This window comes from Barbus barbus, assembly GCF_936440315.1.
Source record: "Barbus barbus genome assembly, chromosome: 12".
Lineage (NCBI taxonomy): Eukaryota > Metazoa > Chordata > Actinopteri > Cypriniformes > Cyprinidae > Barbus > Barbus barbus.
The window spans coordinates 5032353-5050713 of NC_136740.1; the positions used below are offsets into that span (position 1 = coordinate 5032353).

An 18361-nucleotide genomic window follows, 5' to 3' on the forward strand; every position below is an offset into this window, starting at 1 on the left:
TGCTTTAATGGTTTTGATAGTCTAATCAGTTTAGGGAAACATCAGGGAATAAATATAACTAGTCAAAATAAATGATTATTATTTGTCACAGAGCTTTTGTGTGATTATCTTAGATTTATTTAAATTGCTATTCAATAAACTCTTCTTCCAGTTTTTTTTTCTATTTTAAATTTCAACATCTTTGGTGGGGGCAAGGAGTGACCAAACCTATATATTATATTCACATTGATGATTTGAAAGGGAGCCAATTTTGCTCAACCTTGCAGGGTTGTACAGAGTGGAAAAGAGCCAACCTGAGTGCAATCAAAACAGTATTGGATTGTGGAGTCTGACTCACATGGTCCATCAGTTCTCGGACCATGCCGTTCCACTGGCCTGTGCTCTCTTCCTGCGCTCCGTACTTGCCATCCTCCACCAGTCGCACTTCATAGGTGAAGCCCAGGATGGCAGCCAGCTCTCGCAGCAGGTCGATGCAGTAGCCCTCGAAGCGATCGTTACCGTATAGCGGCTTATCTGACTTCTTGAACATCACGTAAGGCTCTTCCTGTGGAGAGAGAAGACATTGTGCTCTGATTGTCAGAAATATGTCTGATAGGGCTTGCGCACCCACAGAGATGTGTAGCCACAGGGAGTGAACAATTGTATCATGCAGCTCAAACCACAGCTTATAATATAATATAATATAAAAAAATTATTATTATATTTGATTACTATTTTGTCTATACAGTCACAGTTTGAACACCAACAAAATATATTGTTTGTGTTTCACAGAATTAAAGTAATGCATTCAGATTTGGAACAGCATGAGGATGAGTAAATTATGTCAATTTTTATTTATGGTTGAACTGTTCCTTTAACATGGTGTTAACTATTGTGGTGCATGAGCAATAAATCAGCAATATAAGACAGCTGATCTTGGCAATATAAATGCAGATATCTGGTTCAGACTACAGGAAGCTGGTGTGAACTGATCATTCTATACCACTGAAACTATTCAGGAAAATGGGTTATGCCAGGGGAGCTGCAGCAGAGAGAGATAAGTGCTTTCCCACCCCCACGCTGCTTTACCGCCCGCATATTCATGGTCCTAATGAACCAATGAGAGGCAGCCTGTTCACAGCAGGAGCCTGGGATTTATTATTTTTTTTTTCATAAATTCTCTGACATTTGAAAGCATTGCCAATTCAGCCACCCTAAGACCTGTACACAACAAGCACAACTAATCGCAAAAAAAACATGTTGATCATTCAGCTTTAAAGGGGTCATATGATGCGATTTCAAGTTTTCGTTTCTCTTTGGAGTGTTACAAGATCCCTGAAGTTGCAAAGACTAAAGTCTCAAAACCAAAGAGATATTCTTTATAGAAGTTAAGACTCTTCCACGCCCCCCTAAAATGGCTCATTCAAACACGCCCCCACATGTCTACCTCACGGTGTGGGAAGATTTGCAAAACACCGCCCAAACGTATATGCAAAGAAGGCAGAACTATTATTCTCGCTGTAGTATTGTTGCTGCTGCCGGCTCCATATCGTGGAGATGCTGTCTTTCGTTGTGAACGTGAAAGTACTTTGTTTGGGCTTCCAAAAGAGGACACAACTAGAAATCAGTGGTTAAGTTATATTTACAACACTGTTCCAGAACAGTTCAACCCAAATATTAGAGTGTGTTCAGCACATTTTACGGAGGACTATTTCCTGAACCTGGAAGAGTAGCCAATGCTGGCTTGCACAAAGGCTGTTTCTATAAAGTGGGGCAATTCCAACTTTGCAAGGACAGTCTGACGTTTCTGACTCACAGCCAGTGAGTATGTTTTCATATATAAAGAATTTGCCACTGACGATTCAAATGTGAGTTTTGAGCTGTGTAGAGTAGTGCTTGTTGTTTTTTTGTCACAAATGTTTACGTGGCATGATGCAACGTGACGCGTAAAAAGACAGTATAAGTTATTATAATCAGTAATTATGTTCCCACTGGATGCAACTAATGCCTCGTTTATAATGGGTTTTATTGTTTTTGTGTCGTCGCGGCATCACAATACGATAAGGGGCGTGACATTTCCGTCTCATGCTTGAGGTATTCGGCCAATCACAACGCACTGGATAGCTGGCCAATCAGAGCATGCCTCGCTTCTCAGAACGATGAGCTTTGTAAAAATCGATTCTTTTTAGAAACGTCATATGACTCCTTTAATATAATACATTTATTGTTTAATGGCTCATTTTGTATTACTCACATCCATACTATATAAAATCTAAAACTCATATGATAATACAGATGTTGCCTGTTTTAATTCAGAGAAATAGAAATACATATTTCTGATACACAAAGTAGACAAAGAAATAAGGTCCTTCACTATAATGCAGTGTTAATGCTCATCTTAATTAAAATGCGAGGTATATGAAAAATATTATTTTTGAGTTTTAGAACATATTATGTTTGATGAAAGCACAGACCAATTTTAGCTGTTAGTTATACAAGCTTTTCTATTAAGCACACACTGAAAAAAAAAATGGATTACAAAACATTTTTTACTCAGAATATGCTAGTAAATTTCGCAAATAATGCATTGAATTAAACATGAAATTTTGAAGAAAGACTGAAATGGTATTTTCTTGTAACCATACTCCAATAATCTTTTTTTATTATTATTATTTTGACAGTAACTTTGATATATATATTCACATCTAACTGGAATGGCAGCTCCAGACACATGACCCAGAGGCTTACATCCTATTGGCTGATGATGATTCCATCCTATTGGCTGGAATGATCAAATTTTGTCACTGCTGTGAACAGGTTTATAGGAATGCACCATTTTGTTTTCAGCTGAAAAAGGTCATAGATCTGTTGCCACAGTTGCTTTCATTTTTGTTTTCCATAAAACACTTTTTTACCTTTAAGGTACTAATATATACACTTTATGTACTAATATGTACCTTTATGCACCCTTTCGTTGCAAAGGCATACCTTTTTAAGCAGGAATCCAAATCTAAAGATCGGAATAGCATTGAGAATTGGGCTGGGCTCTTTTGAAGCGGGCCATTTCAGTAACCACTTAGTAACCACCCAAAACACCTTGGCAGCTGCATGTGGATGCAGAACACCCTAGCAACACAGTGAGAACCCTTAGCAACTGCATAACAATGCCCTGGCAATCACCATAGCATCATGTTGGGGAGTTTCTATAGAAATGCAGCAGTCACAGTTTCTGAAATGTCAAAATCTAGTTTCTTGTTTCATCTGGTCTGGTCCGCTTGACTAAATTCCTCTTGTTACATGAGGTTTTGGCCAGAGCTCTAAATCAAAACAGAGCCAAAGAGAGCTTTTACATAAGAGCTCTGAGATGTTAGCAGACTGGCAAACAGGGAACCTGTGTTGCTTCCAGCTCAGTCAGAGCTACCTTTAGTTTATGAACACTGACCGGACTCTCCTTCAGGCCTCTAGTGTTCAGATCAGATTTTCATTGGCCGAAAGCTGTGTCAAATAACCCCGGTGAGCTCTTTGTACTTGAGCATTGTTTGTGCGTGTATGTATTTCCATGGAAACCGTGCTGAAGTTGGAGAGTGTTGCTCACAGAAAGCGATAATATTTAATAACTGTCTGAGCTTTTTAAACACACGTAGCACTTTGACTTGAAGCTGAACACTCACCGAGCACCGCAGCTTTCTTTTCCATTTGGCTTTTGTTTATGAATGGTTTTGCATTCAGCTGGGTTTCATTTAGAGTGCTGAGCTCAAACATCTGCGAGATCCACCAGTCTGCACAGCCAACATATCGTTCAGAAGAGTGGCATTTTGCTTGCAAATGGGTTTTTAATTAGTTTGATGATTTTACAATTATTTTTGGATAATTTTAAAATGCATTCTTTTTTAAAATGCAGTCTTTTTCTAGTATTTGTTCTCTTCTTCCAACTAAAATGGGAATGAGAGAGCGTATACTTGAAAGCTCATCTTTGTGTGAATACGCATGTTTACAGCAAAAAGAAAGCAGATCATTCAAGGTCAGAACGCAGCAGTGGCTGATAGGTAGGACTGATGCCCATAACTCTGAAAAAGATGGATCTTAATATCTGAAAATGCTCTGGAATGCTTTGAAGTACTTGTGAAATGTTTCACAGAAAAATAGCAGGAGATACATTGTTTTCTCAAGTGCCAGAGGTCTCTGATAAATGTTGCTGAAAACCTGCTATTTCTGCATTACAAACCTCCCTTGATCAACAATGTGAATTTGGAGATGTCTGCACTTTGCTGCGGCAACCTCAAAAACACTTCAAAAGTTTGTTAAAAGTCATCAAAAAGCAACTTTGTCATGAAATCTATTTCATATTGAACGCATTTTGCATAAATCTCACAAAACCTGTCAAGTTGTAGGGATCATATTGCACTCCAAATCAAAAGACAAAAATAGGATATTGTATTTCGCCTAAGGAAACAAAGCCCATTTGAAAACCATTAAGATGTTTTGCACCGCAACATTTTTTTTGGATGTGATAATAGTTTCATTACAAACATTAAGCCACTGCTTAAATGTTCACTTTTTAAGGGTGGGACTCCACTGCCACAGGCGTAATGAGTACAACATGCCATTTAAGGCCATATTTTACAACATTAGATCGAAAGATCAGAAAAAGCCCATACATATATATACATATATATTAGCAGTGTACCAATACGCTTATTCATGTTGAACCGTTCGGTACGAATTACAAACTGAACGATTCGTTGGACTAATCCTATTATTTTTAGAAAATACAAGAGCTTATAGTGTGTGAAATATAATGTTCTCAGTGCCACTGCCCTCAACAAGGCAGCACAAACGACGTAACAGGCAACGTGCTGTCTGCCCCGCGATAACCTTTCCTTGCTGGGGTGCATAAAAAGACGATGATCTTCATCAATGAACATCAATTATTGGCAATATTAGAGTATTTGGCATTTCCAATTTATGTAGGCCTTATTTCTATAAGGCCTATTATTATTAATATTAAGTAACTTTTATTATTAAATTAAAATTACAATTAATTTGCCCTGCAATAATTACCACATAAAATGTTTTTAATAAAGGTCTTTTAAAACAATGAATTATAGTCCTATAATTAAAATATTAACACTGCAGTCATCAGTAAAAATCAATGAAATAAAAAGCACCGACTTTATTTCAAGCACCGACTTTAAAAAACAACCTGTTTAACACGAAATACGTTTCTTCTCTTTTTTTTTCTTTCTTTTCACTATGTATGGGCCACAAGAGAAATATTAAGGGAATAAATGAAAACAGCTATAGGCTATACTGTTATCAGCATATGTTGAAGTAGATTCGTCTCTGAGAGAATAAGTGGCGTCAGATGCCAAAGGCTCCGTCATTACTCCATCATTCCGTTTTTACTTTCACTTTCTGCTTATAGTGAATTGACTGAGATTAAGAAGTTCAACGGCATAAATATTGCACAAAGTTTGCATGTGGGCAAATGTGTGCTAGTGTGATAAACATTGGCTCACCTTCATGGTTTAAAACAGAAATATTTCCAACATTGCGACGTAACCAATTACCCCGCCCCGCGTATCAAATACGTACCGAACCGTGAATTTTGTGAACCGTTACACCCCTAACATATACACATATATATATATATATATATATATATATATTAGTGCTGTCAAATGATTAATCACGATTAATTACATCCAAAATAAAAGTTTTTGTTTACATAATGTATGCATGTGTTCTGTGTATATTTATTATGTACATTAGATCGAAATAGATCGATATATATATATATATATATATATATATATATATATATATATATATATATATATATATATAAAGTGGATGAAACTCTTTGTTATCATCAAACTCTATAATTTATAATCATTCTACAAACAGATTTTGATACACTAGACAAGAATAGACTTGACAAGAAAATCTGAAACAAGGGCAGAGTTTAGTCTTAGTCTTGCATTCTAATAAACATAGCGCTGTATGCTAAGCATTTCATATAATTGATGTTTCTTCTATTGTAAGTTGCTTTGGATAAAAGTGTTTGCTAAATGCACACATGCAAATGTAATGTAAATGTTATTGTGCAACATTTCTGTCTAAGAAGCATCCAACCTGCCTCAGACAATTTACACTACAGCCTTCTCGGGAACAGCAAATATTGCATCTAAACTCATAAAAAAGAACAATTGAGAAAATAAAAACGCTAATTAAACCAGTAATCCATTCAGCAGATGGGAGAGAAACAGCCCCTAAAGGCTAAGTCACCTTCCATTACTCGCCATCTAATTAAAAATGTGAATGGTTTGACTCTTGGAAACAAATGATACTCGTTCATTTATTATATATATATATATATATATATATATATATATATAATATTTTTTTTTTTTTAAGTAAACCGCAGTTTTATCAATTTGTTGTGAAGCTGTTACTCTGAATAATATGTGGAGGTGAAGGGGGCTATTAAATCCAGTTGGAAAGCTACACATGACACTCCGCTGCTGTTTTCTGAACTCAGCAACCCCAGACTGCTGCCTGAAATTGTGATGCTGAAAACATTCAGCTATTAATCACAGACCTGGAGAAAAAAACATCCTGTAAGATAAGAAATAAGAAAAAATGAGACTGTTTTGTGATGTGCGAGTAAACTATTCCTCAGAAGCCTACAATACGTTCACTGGCCATCTGATGCAAACTGCACACAAAACTAGCAACCGCTGTCTGAAAATCAGAAGTTCTAATCAGATTTACTGGTTCTACGTAGTTTCTGGCAGTTTATGTGCACCAGTCTGCCTGGAAAAAGGTTTTTATGTAGTTTTTTTTGCCACGTAGGCTCATTGGAAATATGTCTCTTAATACATTTCTGCAAAACTGAAAAAAAACATACCTATACATACGAATCACTGCAGTTTTCAGTTGAAATAAACACTAGACGCAGTAAAACTTCGACAACTTTTATTTCTTTACACTAGGGCTGCCCTCGACTAAAGATTTGTGTGGTCGTCGACTAATCACACGTTTATTAATAAACCATTTAAATCATAATAATGAGCCTTGTTACGGCACAACGGTATAAGTAATGATTATGAATGTGTCAGAGAAAAACAGTAAGGAGGCTGCATTAACATTTTAATAATTTATTGATGAACTACTGCTTTTTTGTTTTCGCCTTAAGAGATTAAGTCGGCGACACTGACTGGTCATCTCTGCAGTAGTGGATGTACATGTATGCATGTTTCACACGGATTACATAATCAGAGAATATTTGTTTCAATTTGAATTGGTTCATTTGAAAGTAGACATTTTGCTCTCTATAGATTTGTTTTGTCTGTAAGGCAAACACAGGGAAGGTTTTGAAGTTTCGCTCTCAAATTCGCAGACCGAGGTGGCTGAAAGCGCATCCTGTTTGATTTCATGTATTTACAAAAGTGCAATGTTGTGTTTTTCTTATGAGTGCACACAAATAAACATAGAGTCTTTACAGGTTCAAAAGATGTATTATTATCTGTATGAGCAAAAATGAGGGAGTATTTTAAGAGCAAGTGAACGCAAAGGCACCCCCATCTGTCATGCAGTGAGCGCTACTGTTCAGCGATACGACAGTACTGTTGGCAGTTTTGCTTTTATATATATATATATTTTTTTTGTTCTATTACTTTATATTTCTATACCGAAAAAACATATATTATCTCATAACATTGATTATGTAATTTAAGTAGCAGTGTAAATGCATTTATACCACCTTGCTTATACCTTTTGCTGCATTAAATAGTTTGTGTAAATTCCACTTCAGATGCAGCCTCTGCATTGCAAAATATAGATAGATTTATTGATACTTATTAAATTAGATTGTTAACAACCCTATGGTTAGTATTATTCTAAGTGTATTTATTGATTACGTTTATTGACAAAAAAGTTGAAACATTCATAAGGTTAGGAAAAATGGCCTTATACAGTCAAAGGTGAACAGTCAATTAAAGTTTTTTGCTTCCTATTACTGTGATAAGGTCTCTCAACTCTTCTTTTGTTACTTTTTTTTTTTTAATCTGAGAGCAAACCTGCAGCATGCTTGCTCACAACCTATTAATAACAATTTCCTTTCTGCAGTGGCACAATGACGGCTTCAGAGGCAAACCTGAGGGCATTAAACTTTCATGTAAGGACTGACATTCACCACTCAGCATTCACCCCTCCCAGCAGTCTCCTCTCACACTTTCTCTCCTTTCATTCATGACAGCTTTGATCCTTGGCCGCCTGACTAACTACAATTTGTAGCATTTAATGCATTCTGATCGGCCACTGAAAGTGAATGAAAACACTCATACTACACTAAACTTAAGATAGTTATCATTAACTAAATCTAAAACCATTTAAAAAATCTTCACATGAAATTATTATTATTATAATTATTATTACTGTTGTTGTTGTGAGGCTGATTAAAGAGTTTTAAATGTTAACTTGTCTCACACCTAGTAAGTAAATTAGGCTTTTCAAAGCCAATAAAGAAAATCCATTCCCCTCTTGATGACATTAAGCCTTGATGCTGTTTTTAATAATTCTCTACAATTGGGAAATGTTGCATATATTTTCATTTGAAATCTCTAAATATTTTCCAATATTTGAAACAGTTGCACCATTTGGCAGCAAGTCCATCATAAGAAACGATGACTGATGCAACAGTGGAGGCATAAAGCAGTGAGAGATTTTTATTTTTTATTTTCTGACTCAGAATACTGTTGTTCTGCATGATCAAAAGGACAAAAAATGAAGACGTGGAAAGAGTTCGCCACAAATGTCAAATATAGATTGATTGTTTCCTGTGACACTAAACCTGTTAACCTCTATGTTGTCATTTTGTTTTCATCCATTCAATCAAAAGGCAATTTTAATGCAAGTTTGTGAGATTTCTGTGAATATTTTGATGTGATTCTCCAATAGACTTCAGACAAGCAGATCAAACACATTTTGTGTATATGCTTTGACACAATACAGACTTGAGAGAAAAGTGTATGTATTTCATTTAGATAAAGTCCCTTCCACCAGCTTCTACATTTTGAGGTAAACATTCTTCATATTCACATAATCAGTTTTATTAATTGAAGAGGTATAAATACCCTTTAAGTCTAAGAATTAAACTACAAATCAACAGCATTCTGCTCTAACAAACCTTTCGCACGACCACTGTGCATCACGAGCCACTGATAGTTCAACGCAGATAAAGGCAGATATAAGTGTCAATTCAGTGTCAATCTGTTTTGTGTCAGTTGCATTGCACAATTGAGTAGATGATAGCTTACAGTTTGTTCTGCTGAATTTATTGCTCTTAGCTTTCAAGGAAAAAATAAATTAGAGTCATCAATATTGCAGATTTACAGCTCAGTGTACAGAGCATACGCACAAATAAATCACAATGACGGTGATGAGCGAAATACAACATTCACACTTTGGGGATAAGAACAGGGTCGCACTGGAAATCTGTTCTTAAAATCGTAAACTTAAAACCTTTTTTTTTTTCTTAAAAAAAAAAAAAATGTAAAATAAATTTTATGAAAAGTGCTGCAACATGTTACTAAAATAAGCAAAAAACAAAACAAAAAAAAAACAAAAAATATATATATATATATATATCTTGCATTACATACAACTTGTATTCATAAATCTACCCATAAAAAAAAGATCCCTCCAATATTTCAAGTCCTTGACCACAATAAGATTTAATCTACAATAGCAAAAAAAATAAATAAATAGTATGCAGGTAGTAAACTATATATTTATATATTTCTCTTGGGAAAAAGCTCCCAGTATAGAGTACGCAAAAGAAGTTGCGTTCAGTGCTCAAAAATACAAAATTATGCTATTAAAATTAACTCAAATATTTCACAACATATTCTATCTGATCTACACTATATAGCTGTATAGCTCAATTACCACTAAGGAAGGAATTTGTCACCCAAAGGAAACTTCTTGCTGTTTTTTTGTTTTTGTTGGGTTTTTTTTATAGTAAATGATAAGTATTAAATATTAGGTTTGCTTAGAGAAATCTTTCAATTACTTGCGGTATAAAATTCTTCAACTAGTTTACTGAGAGTGTTTTCAAGTATTCTTCATCTACTACTTTTACACAAAGCTTATTTAAAAGTATATTTTCATAAACTAAAAAGTGGGCCAGTTTACTCTCAAGGAATACTGAAATAGTGCACGTAGACTGAAAGTGTACTCTATTAATATTAGTTTAAAAGTGCATTAATAACACACTTGAATTAACTTTTTGTAAGGGAAAAACACCTAACTCGCAGAAGTGATACTTAAACGTGAGCTCCTTCAAAGAAAAGTGCACTTATACAATTGCCTCTACAGAAATTGAAGAGTTTTCTCAGTGCATTTCATCAATAGGCATGTCATTTAAAAGATGACAGGACCAAAGGTGCTATTCTGATTGGTGGTGAGAGACTGGAATGGTTGGAACAGCCTTAAACCACAAACCCAGAGTGTTCCGTCACTCAGGGACGATGGTAGTGTAATCCGACACAAGTGAGCTGCCTTTGGCTTCAAATATCAGAGAACTTTCAGAAAAGAGGGCAAAGGGAGCAATAATACGTGAACAGATTTTTCAAGGTCTGCTCTTTTAAAGACTAATGTCAGTGTATGAGAATACTGTAGTAAAAATGCTATTCCACATAATTTAAAATGTACGAGGTAAACAGCAGCAACACATGAAAAACAGAAACACAGCAGTGAATAGTGCTATACACAGTACAATGCTACAAATGCAGGATCTATTTCACTGAAAAAAAGCTTCTTATTTTATTTTATAAGTTAAATAAATAAATTAGTGCTGTCAAACTAATCGCATCCAAAATAAATACATATTGTTTACATAATATGTGTGCGTGCTGTGTATATTTATCATGTATATACAGTATAAATACAAACACATACAGTATATGTTTTGAAAATATTTGCAAACATTTATATATTTATATTCATATAATTTATATTATATATAAATATATTTAATATATAAACAAAACATATTTTTGCACGTGTGTGTATTTATATATACATAATAATATACAAAGCCCACACACCTATATTATGTGAAAAAACTTTTATTTTGTTGTGATTCGCGCATTTTGAATCACGATTAATCGTGATATTTATGTATGTATTTTTTTTTTTTTTTTTTTTTCAGGTTTGATTTTTTTTTTTTTGAAGATGTTTTAATGATTTTTAGGGTAAAATCAGAAAATAGATAAGATAAAGAATATTATTTCTATATGCAATCACTAAAATATTATGCGTGCAAAATAGACAAAATAATGAAAATGATGATTTGTTTTTATTTACCAGTATAGTGGACACCATCAGCGATCTGTTGGAGAGAGAATCTGACACATTGGCTGCCTTTCCCTTCTGGTTTTCTGTCATGTTCAAACCACTCGCAGGATCCCATGTCCCAGTCTGCAAAAAAAAAAAAAAAATTAATCTATGAGATGACACACAACGAGGATGAATACAGTAATAATAACACTTACAACATTCAACGAGTTCTCTTCTAGGGCCATAGAATCTATAACACAGTTTCAGTGAATGTTGTGTGAGTTCTTTACTCATTGGGACACATTATCTATGCAGAGGCTTAAAGGAAGTGATGTGAAGACCATGTTCTCATGCACAAGAGAGCAAAACGAAGAGATGGAAAAGAGAGAGAGTAAATGAGAACTGCTTCAGCGGACCAGAGAACTGCGATCCTATTCCTCCCTTCTCATTTACTTCAGAGGACCCTCTTGAGAACTGACAACTCAAAACAAAATGACAAAGTGCAAACGTTCACGCACGTTCAGCCATCAGAAAACAAAGTACTTCAGAAAATGCACGGCCTGTAGTTTGTAATTGCAAATCACCTGTTTAATTCAGTCTTCATAAGGCTAAAGGGCTACTGAGGGCCTTATTATTAATGGGATAAATTATTCATGAAGGTGCAGACACATGTGGGAGGTCACGGTTTGCTTAGAGGCTCTCCGTGTGTGTGTGTGTGTGGGGGGGGGGGGGGGGGGGGGGTATTGTCTGTTAGTAAGTGGCTGGGTGAGTGTGTGTATTTACTGGTGTACAAACGTTTGTCCTTATGAGGGACAGCAGGTACATAACTAAAGACATGTGAAAGCAGAGAAACCCAGCACCTTCTCTAGCCCCTCTTCCTTCAGGCTGATCACATCCAGATCGAAATCTGTCCTCAGGCCATTGGTCCTGTTGAAATTTATCCGTCCGGTCAAACCGTCCCAGTGGGCCTGGAGGTGTAAGAGAAATATTTATTATAACCAACCTGAGACATCCGATGGATTCTTCCTTTCTGGACAAACAATGAAAATATGTCATTTATCAGAATGTAAGGTTCACACTTTTATGTTGTTTTTGTTTTTTTAATCCGATCTTCAGGACAGACGATTCTCGCTGCCATTTTGCAGGTTATGAATTCAGATTGGTTTGTTAAGAACACAGTTATTATATTTAACCAAAAAAAAAAAAAAAAACCTGAAATAAAATACTGTATAATATAGACATTTGAAAACAAACAAATAAATAAATAACTACTAAAATAAATACAAATGATCTGCCACCTGCAGGATCCTCACGTGCGATAGCCGACTAGCTGGGAAAACTTCATGTTTGACGTGACGTAATGACGCAGTGCCATGCTCGAATTTCCTGAGGAAACCTACCCGTACCACTCAAATTAGAAAACATTATTATAAGCTAACCATTGTGAATCGGTAATAGTTTTGAAGACTGGTTATGTACTTTCTCAAATATTGATTTTGGATCATTTTTAACCAAAAAAAGTTACGGACTGCATCTTTAACTAGGTTGGTTTATTAACATTGTATCATACATTTATATGCTTTATCACGGTAAATTGCAGTTCAATCCGTTAAAACCTAAAACATTTCAATATGTTTTACAGTAAAGTTCTGGCAACCACAGCCGTAACACACACACACACACACACCCCATAGCATATAATGTAAACTTTGTATCTGTTCTCAGGTCAGTGCCAGGTATCCATCTATATTAAGGCTTTGGCATTTTCAAAGCCAGGGAAATGTCATCAGACTAAGCAGTCCAACAATTATCTGTTCCAACAAAAACCTCAGCACAGCTTTCCCAGCCTTTCTTCAGCCCCGGGCTCTACTTGTAGTCTAGACAGAGAAGATCCAAAGGAGGGCGAGGGGGTCTGGGGCAGGGTCATCACAAGCAGAGATTTGAGTCAATTTATGCACTGGCTTACGGAGAGCAGACCACCTTGCTTTTATGTATTTATATCTCCCTCGCTTTGCCTTTGGTCTTAGCTGGTTGCGTAAGATTTCACGCACAGCAAATAAAGGCGGCTTTTTAGTCAGACTAAATATAGGCAGCAGAATGACAGGAGAGTTCAGATTAGCCGTCCTAGTTTTCCTGAAAATAGCACGGAGAATAATCATTTCCAGATATTAAGATACATGTGCTGTCTTCTGCAGCAGTGCTCTCACCTAGTGGTATTCCAGGTCAGAAACAAGCAAACACACACTCATGAACATGCACGCAAGGGCAAACTGCAGCACTTTCACAATGCATTTCAATGAAGACAAACATGCCTTCTTTCTTTTTTTTATTATAGATAAACCATTTTATTCATAAAGCCATTTGCCTGGTGCAATTAACATTATTACCACCTGCTGAAAGTTCACTTCAAATAATGTTTGTTCACATGTTCTATTGATCTATTAATCAATGGAGAAAACATTATAGATTCAGACACACTGTGAAAATGAATGCATTTTCAGCATTTAATAGAGTCGATTGTGGTGACTGGATTGTTGTGGTGGATTTCTGATGTACATTCTCAGTAAAGTATGTACGATTGTGGTAATGCGCTGTATGTCCGTAACACAGCATCTGGGTAACACTTTATTTCACAGTGGCCTTATGTATGTTACAGGTGCTTACCAAAGAAATAACAGTAAATTATGCATGAGTGCAAGCAAGGACTTTTTAAGTAAAGTGTACTTGTTACATGTTACATGTTCACTACTGATCAAAAGTCTGGGGCTGATAAGACATTTTTGAAAGAAGTCTTTTATGCTCACCAGGGCTTCATTTATTTAATCAAAAATGCAGAAAAAAAGGAATGTTGTGAAATATTATTACATTTTAAATAACTGATTTCTATTTTAGTATATTTTCAAATGTTATTTATTCCTTTGATGGCAATTGTGCAGTTTCGATGAATTTTCAGCATCGTTACTGCAGTCTTCAGTGTCACATAATCCGTCATAAATCATTTAAGATTCTGATTTGCTGCTCAAGAAACATTTCTTGTTATTATCAGTGTTGAAAACGGTTGTGAGGCTTACTATTTTTGTCAAATAAATAAATAAATAAATAAAAAAGACACTTGCAGATAATGGGGGTCACACTTTAGTTTGTGTCCTTGTTACAAATTAACCACAAGTAACAGTAAAGACTTTCATTGTTGCATTTTTATTTTTTTTTATAAAACTTCTTCTTTTTTTGAAAAAAGAATGGATTGGGCTGGGTGATGGGTTTGGTCCCCCTCGGCTGTAGGGGTGGGCGATATGGCAAAAAATATCACGTTTTATTTGTTGCTGTTTTTTTTTTTTACAAATATCACGATTCACGATTTTATCACGATAAAATGCAAGTTGTTTGAGCATTACAGCCAAACTAATTTCCCTATTATAAAGACAGCCTTTTAAGGTAACAAAATATACAAAATATAAAAAAGTATTTTAGTACTGTTCCTTTAAGACCTGCTCCCATCAAATGTACAGGCACGCATCTATTTCTCTCTCAGCTGTTTACTTTCATTTCAGACATAACCAACTGAGTCTAAACATAAACCTTGTGTGTTTTGACAGTATTAGAACAAAAGATAACTTATTTCAGTTATCAGGCGCTGTTTGACGGACTTTTTATTTAGTGCGCTTTGGGTGTATGTGCTCAGAAAGAAGCGCATGTCAGACCAGCATGCAAATAATGTACTTTTGTGATTGTGAATAAGTGCAGTGTCCTGTGAGAGTAACTCTACCGCTGAGTTAACACCGATGTGAGTGTATGTCGCGTTGTACAGTAGGCTACATAGAGACGGCGGCGCCAGAACTGCAGCTGATAGAATGTGCGCTGTAGCACAATACTACGATATTTCTTCAAAAAAGCAGATCTTGGAGACATTTTTATCGTCCACGATCAAAAATCGTTATACCGAACACCCCTTCCCTCGGCAGAAATCGCAGACCGGGTGCACCGGACCGCAAGGGCACTTTACCATCAGACCTCAAAGGGGCAGTGGCTATGTTTATTTTATTGGAAATAAATATAAATAACATTTTCATTTATTTCCATTTTTTTGACATTGGTATTTAGGTTTAATTTTTATTTATTTATATTTTTGGGCAGGCCTATGTTTGTGACCTTATGGCAATGCTAAAACAAGACAACATCTTGTGATAAACAACACTATGCGCAAATAATTTTTAGTGAGCAGTGTGATGTGCAGTACCTCTTTGATGAGCATCATGAAGCGGTTTCCGAAGCGCCAGGGCTTGTGGCGATTACACTGGAGCGAGCTGACAGTGATTTGAGGAGACTGCTGGACGGCCACGGCCACCACATGTACCGCGTCATACATCAGGGCAGCATCTGTCTGGAAACACACACACACATTCACAGGTCAATCGGCCATCAGCAGTGCATCTGAGGCTCTCTGACGGTAATTAATCAAGCCTCAAAATCAGGTTAAACTCCAGTGTCATGAGCTGTGATTGCTGTATATTCAACTCAACGACCAATCACAGAGAATGAGAAAGTGTTAGAGTAGCCTTCAGCTGACAGCCACACAAACTGACAACCCTCCATACCGGAGACCTCTCATTCCACAGACCAAAATAAAATCTAATTAGTGTTTGCCTTGGATGATTGAGAAGCAATCACAACACCTCCCAGACTGGGCCGGTATGGAAATCATGCCTGAGGTGGCTTCAGAAATTGCTATCCTGTCAAATAAATCATAGCCAAACCTGTCATTTTCCAGCTTTTGTCTCTGATTGTCTGCCGGAAGATTGTGGCTAAAGATGGCTCTGCCCTAATAATACTGCAACTTCACGCAAGCCTATTTGTATGTTTGCAGCAAAATAAATCAACATAGCTGAAAATTACAGACACACTGCAATAAGGACCCATCGATGAATTTAAAAGCGTACCAAAACTCGAGAGGGTGTACATTTGAATTTGGGGACTTGTATAATAAATATCTGTACTGCTGCAAATTTCATTGGTCAGGCATCAAACAATAAAGCAACTTCATTCGTTTTATTCATAATCGTCTGTGATATACCGGTTATTTATCCTGAAAACGTTTCTCCTTTTATTTGACATTACAGTCATCTTGCAGTGGCAATAAGCTTCCACCAGCTTTCAAGTTTGGGGTTGCCAGATATCAAGAGCTTAAATCCCCAAATCAGATACATTTTCTGCCTAGTGTTGTCTACAATGTCTAAAAGCTGCTATGTGACGAGGTGTACAGCAAACAAGCTAAAAAACCCAGAACTACGTTTTTATAAGCTGTCGACCCAAAAAACGAGTGTTTAAGGACACAAAAGTAGATCGTAATATGTCATATTACTCTGAGACCTACGCCCAGTGGAGGGAAACGTAATCGGCGCTAGGAAACATTCATTATTTTTAACCATGTCAAAGGATTATTTCTCCACCCTATGTGACTCTAAGAGGAGGAGATATATTGAGCAACTAAATTTTATTAGTCTATGTCAGTGCCCCTTTTCCTTACCTTCCTTTTGTTTGAGAATGGCCCAATGTGAAATGCCCTAACATCTACAACTACTTGTGTCCTTAAAAGCTCGTTTTTGTTTTGTTTGACAGCTTATAAAAACATAGTTCTGGGTTTTTGAGTTTGTTTGCTGTACACCTTGTCACATAGCAGCTTTCAGGCATTGTTCTGTTTTTTGTTATAAGTCAGAAATGACAAAGAGGCAGCTTCCCGCAATACAAAGTCAATGGAGAGCGTTGGATTGTTTTGTCGTGGCCTAAATGCGCTCTGTCTCTATACTGGGTGATGGGTGCCGCCATGTTAGTTCGTGCTGAATCCGAGCTGTGGGATTTACAACACAGCAAATTCATCTTCTTCCCGAAATACGTTAAAGTATGTCTCCGGTGAACTGAGAGAAGAGCAGAGTAAACTTTATAGTTACCTACACAATCTGTATATGATATCAGTAAAAAAAATGTTGTCAGATTGTATTTGTAAGGATCATTATTACTGTTTCCTTAGACATCAGCGATGATGAGCGAGATGAGTTTTCAGTTGTTGCTTGAAGATTGCCAGGGATCCGGCGTTCCGGATAGGGGTGGGAAGATTATTCCACCAGCCAGGAATGGTGAACGAGAATGTTCTGGAGAGTGATTTTGAGCCTCTCTGTGATGGTACCACAAGGCGTCGCTCACTAGTAGATCTCAGACTTCTGGAGGGTGCTGAGTCTGTGGTAGTTCTGTGTGCAAGCATCAGTGTCTTGAACTTGATGCGAGCTGCCACTGGTAGCCAGTGCAAGGAGATGAAGAGAGGTGTAACATGCGCTCTTTTGGGTTAAGAGAACTTGATACAGTAATAATAAACCCTGTGTTTAAATGCTCTTGATTTGTGAGCATAATATTCAATTAATTACCAGTCTAAAGGGCTTTTCACACTGAACGCGAAAATTCGGCACCATGACGCTTTTGAATCGAAACAACAGATCCCTATGGAGCGATTCACACCAAGCGCGATCATTCGCGGCACGAAAAAGCAAGGATTTATTTTTTCGTCCTGTGTGTCGATTTTTTTTCCTCGTCGCTCCGTGAAGAAACGGGCTGTCCAATCAGATTTGAGCTAAGATCATGTGCCTGGAGCAGCTGCTGTTGCACAAAAAGGCAGGAGTGGTGGCGTTCTTTCGAAAACCAGTGGAAACAAACACAACAGAAGAGTATTCTGAGAGAGAAGAGAGTGGATGCCGATCTTTGGTTTCTGAGAACTTATTTATTCTCACATGTTCTTAATATAATTTCTATTAATTCTCCACTAAATTATGTGATCTGCAGTGTCAGTTTTCTCCCACGTGCGCAAATGTTATGAGTCAGAGCGCGTTTACTCTCAAATATTAGATATTCCGTATTAAACAAATAGTGAAACATTTTTCTACACATGAAATATGAAAGCAAATAGACATTATTATGACACTATATTTTCTGTATGTGTTTTGTATGCATGTGTGCATGTGTGGCTATTATAGAATCAAAATCAACTATAGCT

The 18361-nt window shown here is 36.4% G+C and overlaps 1 protein-coding gene across 1 annotated transcript in view; it reads right to left on the minus strand.

The window, feature by feature from the left end:
• Positions 1-18361, minus strand: part of LOC306877519 (glutamate receptor ionotropic, kainate 2) — a gene marked incomplete at its 5' end in the record, with an annotated part of 188183 nt that overhangs the window by 54193 nt on the left and 115629 nt on the right. Inside the window, 4 exons of the mRNA XM_079429310.1 lie at positions 338-544; positions 11350-11463; positions 12183-12290; positions 15560-15703. Coding sequence (XP_079285436.1) covers positions 338-544; positions 11350-11463; positions 12183-12290; positions 15560-15703 — 573 coding nt within the window. The remainder of the gene's footprint in view (positions 1-337; positions 545-11349; positions 11464-12182; positions 12291-15559; positions 15704-18361) is intronic.